The 6,234-nt window shown below is 34.5% G+C and overlaps 1 protein-coding gene across 1 annotated transcript; it reads right to left on the bottom strand.

The window, feature by feature from the left end:
• Positions 1 to 36: 36 nt before the first annotated feature.
• LOC104887031 (sphingoid long-chain bases kinase 2, mitochondrial) lies at positions 37 to 5,789 on the bottom strand. Its single transcript, XM_010671614.4, has 12 exons — positions 5,549 to 5,789; positions 5,373 to 5,449; positions 4,116 to 4,169; positions 3,981 to 4,040; positions 2,827 to 2,904; positions 2,651 to 2,697; positions 2,518 to 2,558; positions 2,286 to 2,370; positions 2,055 to 2,169; positions 1,854 to 1,976; positions 1,343 to 1,443; positions 37 to 663 (listed from the first exon to the last, which is right to left on the bottom strand). The coding sequence occupies exons 1-12, from the start codon at positions 5,685 to 5,687 to the stop codon at positions 534 to 536; spliced, it is 1,050 nt and encodes a 349-aa protein (XP_010669916.1). The 5' UTR covers positions 5,688 to 5,789; the 3' UTR covers positions 37 to 533.
• Between the last annotated feature and the right edge of the window lie 445 nt (positions 5,790 to 6,234).

Raw genomic sequence — 6,234 nt, forward strand, 5'->3', positions numbered from 1 at the left:
AAAAAAAAAAAAGGGGGAAATCAAGATGAGAAAAGATGACAGGAAAAAGGGCAAGTAAAAATCTAATAAAGAAAAAGAGATAAAATAACTAATATGGAACTTGTTACATATGAATCTAATCTACTGACTACAAAAACTTCAAAAAACTGTAAGGGAAAAACAATTATTTTGACTAGTATTACACTTGTGTCGTTCAGCAAACTACTGAATTTCAAACTAAACAGCTGCAGTGACCAGCGACTTGTGTCAAAACAATTCAACACTTTGTCTATAATCTTTCTGCCTTCGATTGTCCACTGTCTCAACATCATGAAATTGCCGAGTGTGCACCGTCGCATATGCAAATGTGTGCATAAACCAACTGATCAAAGAGCAGGCAACTTTGAAATGCTTAAACTGTCAGTTAGCCTGGGGAGATGGGAATCGTGCGATCAACACTCACATACCTACTCGTGTGTAATTGAGCCATCCCTATTCCCTAGTGATAATTGATCACATATACAGAGGAACTGCATTTGATAGTACTGGGAATATCATGTCAGCATCTCGATAGCACCAGGTATAATACTTAGTTTTCTGGGAAGAAAACCTAAATGTTCTCCATCAGACTGGATATAGATGGTGCCACTATCATCCATTTGCTCCACTTCAATGGAATGTACACTGCAACAAGTTAAAAAGAGGCTTGTTCACTCAATCACACCAGACAGAAGTACAAGTGTATCAATCAAAATTCAAAACCACAATTAAATATAGTGAACCAATCAATTGAATTCCAGAGAAAGAAAGCTTAAACAATAACTAGCAGAGATGGCAGAATTTCTCTCCCAGTAACCGGATGCCAAAATCCATAATCCTAGTTTAACGCACGACACATTGAATTCTTAAACTGTAAAATAAAGCTTAACGGGGATTGATTTCAATGACATGGTAGGAAGCTAATCTATATGTATGTTTACCAAAGAGCATTTAAGTCAGTATCATATTGAAATTTCAGATTTTCAAACCGGAAAAGGTAACAAAAAGAAAAAAAAAATCTAAATACATTCATGACAATTGAATATTTAAAGTTCTGCTTACAATATAAGTTGCCGTACTAGTGACAGCTTTGTCTAAGAATGATCTCTTTTAGATGTGCAATAGCCTCCATTAGAATTGGAGCCAGTCATTGCAGAAAACTCAATCACCAAAGATAGGGGAAAAGAAAAGAACCAATGATCGTTGCACAGGAAGTATATCAAGCAAGTTAATAGACAGAGCAGATTACTTCAAAAAATAAAAAGAGAAAAGAGAAGCAGATTACTGTGGATCAGGTTTTTTAAACCTAAGATAGAAACCATACCTCCTTGATGATACATTTTTAACTGATAGATGTGTACCATTATACAGCTTGTGCAATTTAAATATGAAGTCATACCACTTGAAATCCTGAAGGACGACAACCTGCACATAGAGATCATGTCATACTGTTGTCTGCAAGATGACCATGCTTATTATTGATCATAATACAACTCTTAAAAGTTTTATTCACCAAAAAGTATTTGTAACTTCTGATGATGGACTCATATTTAACTAAATCTGCATAAGGTTTTTGTACTTAAAAGAAATCACAAACATCCATTGGTCAATTAATACAGCTACAGGCACACACTGATAATTAGCAAGCTGATCATGGAGGAATAAAAATGTACTTGTACTGATCCTCTGTAGAGAAAGAGTTGGTGATATTGAATTCTTGAATGCAAAGCATTATGTAAGGAAAAAAACAGGTACAAGGGACAAAGGACTCGAAACAATTTACAAGCGAGGGTGGTGCACCATTGAGGATCCAAAGAAGTGGGAAGTAAAGTCACCTCAAGATTTCCACTAGAAGGGTTAGCATTGGGAGTAATTTTCATGCCACCACCAAAGTATTTTGCATTTCCAATGCAAAGAGCTGTTACTTGAGAGTACTCCATCCAATCACCATCATCAATCTAAGCATTAAAAAGCAAACAAAATAATATGATAGATGGTAATTAAGATGACAAGATCTGACAGGAGTTGCAGCTCACCTTCACCCTGAGATCTACATTATTGTGCCCCATAAAAGCTTGCAAAGCCCCAATAACGTAACATAATTTTCCCAATGTTTTATATCTGGCAGCATAGAAACCCGCCTTTGCACTCCTAAATCCCCACATAAACAAAAAAAATCACAAAATGTGCCCTGTAAAAATGCTAGCACCATAAGCTTTAAAATTAGGGAGGGGGGGGGGGGGGATGAACAAGTAACTCAAACTCACAAGTGAATATCAGCAACATTTATGAAATAATGATGCTCTTTATCTTCCGCAGTTATGACACCAACATCCACACGCGATCTCATCCCTTTAAAGCAACTTTATTAGCACGTGTATGCATCGGATGCAGAAGTTTCACATAAAGCAGATAAAACATAGTTTTACATTATGATGTAGTTTACACATCTGTATGACTCATTGATAAAGGGAAATACGTTTCGTCCTGTCTGCTCACCTTTTGCTATACGCTCAACAGCTTCATAAGGGTCATTTGTCCTGAAACAACAATGGAGAACAGATATTAGATTCTCTTTCTAGGCATATATTGGAAAACTCAAACAAGCATAGCCAGGGATGAAATAACCAACCAGCCAAATGTTCGGGAAAAATCAGAACCTGTGCCCAAGGGAATAAGCTGCAGAAAGAAACAGCAAGTAACTCAAGATTGAGCTGCAAAAATTTCACAGCACAATACACACTGAAATTTGCATCAACGACAACTCAGAAACTCTTTAACAACAAGCTTGAGTTAGTAATTCCTTACACCAAGTGCGGTTGCATGAGCAGACTTTTCACCTTGACTTGAGACAGATTTTCCTTGCCAAAAGAAGCCATTCACAACCTATTGCAAGCAAAAATTCCTTAATGATGTGAACAGTATAACTGCTCATAGAATACCAAAGAAGACAGTGCCTAATAAGAAGGAATGAAAGATAATACTTCCAAATCTCCTGAATATATGTTTGTTTTAGAAAAAGTAAAATGTTATTCATCACAGTTTTCTATGATTTTTTTGGTTGCATTCCTCACCAACATTAAATGTATCAAACATATATTCTTTAAATAACAGTTATCTTTACGATTCACATTCCTTTTGGTAAATCAGCATTCATAGGGTTTCCCTGCAAGCATTTTTCTCTTACCATCATCCCTTTTTACTTAAGTTATTTAGTACACAATTACATGTCAAAGCCACCTCATAATGTGAAAATTAGGATATTTTTAAATCCCTCACTTACAAGGGTATATGCCTCTTGCTTAATTGTACATATTTACTTCATTTCACCTGTATTCCAAATCATTTTCATTAATCCAAGAACTCACAAATGTGAAATTGCAAGTTGTTAAACAAAACTTGAAAGTTCAAGCACACAGAATCAGAAGAGAAGCAAAGTATGGAATAAGGATCTATAAAGTTAATCCAACTGTGTTCATTGTAGGAATTAAAGATACTTTAGCAGGTCATCTTAAATTATCTCAAGAAGTAATAGATGCAGCATAAGAAGTTCATATTCCAACTATGTTCAAGATGGCTAAACTATTTGCCTTGACCTTAAGTATAGTAAGAGTTTGAACCTATCACTGACCTAAATACTCTAAATGCAATCAATTCTATCTTATTTTCTGCACGACAGAAGACCGACCAAAACTTACCTAGATTGCAAGGATACTCTGATCCTAGCTCTTCTTTTTCTTCTCAAGGGGACGAGGGTGCATTTATGAAAGATCAATTATGGCTACCTCTAAATTCTGAAATACAATGCAAAATTAAAAATTTCACTTGCACATCATGTAGCAACCCTTCAGTCAAGCACAAATTTTCTAACATGTGCAACAATACAGCTATAACCAAAAAGTGCAAGTTCAAATAACAGCCCACTCTTAATATTTGTTTGGATTAAGTGAAAGGAAGCACACCTCATGTAGGGTTCCATCACCACCCACAGCAATTACAGCATCTGCACCCTCCCTTATAGCCTATACAAACAAAGTCGGGAAATGAAGCAATCACAAATTACTGAAGCCATAAGACCACAAAGAAAAAGGGTATACCTCTCTCGTCATATCAGTTGCATGGGAGGGACCTGATGTAAAGGACTCACATATCTGGTCAAATGCAAGTAGCTATCAGAAACCAGCAACAGTAGATAAGATGGTAACATGGCGTACACATGATAAAGCAATTAAAATAACTAAAAAAGCAGTCTGAACAATTAACTCAGTTAACTTCATACTCCAATATTAAATGAATAATTTCAGTAGCTAATCAGGGACTCAGGGTACAGTAAGCAATTTTAATATTGTTAATTGGCAGCTAACAAATAACAACAGCAGTCATTACAGCTCTTCAGCAATCATAATTCAAAAAGATTGACCAATTGTTAAATCAAACAACTTTTCGCATAACCAGTTGAAAAGAAAATATAACTATAAAGTTAATATATGAGCTGAAGGAACCCCAAAATGAATTTCTCCATTTAAAAGCTGCTAGATTAACAACTTAAATGAAGAGTATTTGTTCAATTTTTGAAAAATTGCATATTCAATCACAAATCAGATGTTATTTATTTAAACTAAAATATCTCCATCTTAATATAACTAATAGATGAATGCTATACTTCGTTTCTCATATAGTCATATATAACATTTGTAATATAGAAACATATGTGCACCATTTGTTGTTGAATATACGCAAACATCTTATGAACAAACATAGTGCATAACAGTTATGAATTCACAATTTCTCCATCTAAAGACTTGCTCTCTCTTGCTCTCTTCAAAGAGAAGCTTAATTGTCATTCAAGCCATAATACATCACAAATTTACACTTAATTTCTTATATACATAGTACTGTGGCTTATTTCCTAGCAAAACACATCAAAGTTGACTTCGGCATCATATACTTGCAACTTTACACTCAATATATTACTTGAATTCCGATTTCAACATATGTGCACCATTTATTGTTGAATATACGCAAACATTTTATGAACAAAAAATCGTGCATAACGGTTATGAATTCGCAATTTCTCCATCTAAAGGCTTGCACTCTTCAAAGAGGAGCTTAATTTTCATTCAAGCCATAATACACCACAATTAATATACAATTATACATAGTACTATGGTTTATTTCCTAGCAACACACATCAAAGTTGACTATGGCATCATACAATTGCAAATTTTCACTCAATATTACTTTTTATCCCGATTTCATCACCACTATCACATAAAATACGACGAAATTTCACGAATTAATTATGAAATTCACGAATCTATGAAATATTAAAGGAATAAAAAGGACAAACTCACATTGCAGTCGGAAGAAAGACGAGACCTCAAATACGGCAAAAGCTTCTTCCATTCCTTTCCCGTCCTACCATTTGCTCCTGCAGATTATGAATTTCACAACAGACATAGAATATCATATCAGATTTCAGTTGCAGAAATTTGAGAGAAAAACAGAGAGAGAGAGAGAGAAAAAAAACCTCGAGGATTGACGACGAAGACGAGATCGGAGCGGCGCGAAGGAAGAGTAGTGGAGGAGAGAGAAAAATCAGGAGCCATTGAAGGAGGAAGATTCTGAGCTACAATAAACCCCATCTTTACTGCTATTCCATAAACCATTTTCTTCTGTTAATTCTTTCACGCCTCCAGACTTATGTTATGGCGGTTGTTTCTGTATTAGACACTAATCTCCGCTTAATCTCTAGTTATACTACTGTATAATAATGTTGCAATACTTTGCAAGATAAACCCTTTTTTATTTTATTTTATTTTATTTTATTTTCTTCTAGCTTTGAGGATAAACTCTTACAGTCTTACAGTCTTACAGTCTTACAGTCTTCATTACTCCTATTTAGCATTTGCAAATTGCAATATTGATCGTCTGTTACTTTTTAAACCTTTTCTGTACTAGCATAATCTATTTGACTTTTGCGTATATAGTGATTTTATATTTTCAATTTGTCAACTTTACATAAAACCTTTGTATTTTTTTTTTCAAAAATTGGGGATATGATTGTCCGCACGGCTTACTCAAATGAATACTATCAACGTCTTAGTTGTATCCAACGACTTTAACACATATGTCAACATACAACTTTAAAACATTAATGATTCTAATTATATATAAAGATCAATTATACAAGTTGATGCAATGAAACTATATTAC

The sequence above is a fragment of the Beta vulgaris genome, chromosome 1, assembly GCF_026745355.1.
Source record: "Beta vulgaris subsp. vulgaris cultivar EL10 chromosome 1, EL10.2, whole genome shotgun sequence".
Classification (NCBI taxonomy): domain Eukaryota; kingdom Viridiplantae; phylum Streptophyta; class Magnoliopsida; order Caryophyllales; family Amaranthaceae; genus Beta; species Beta vulgaris.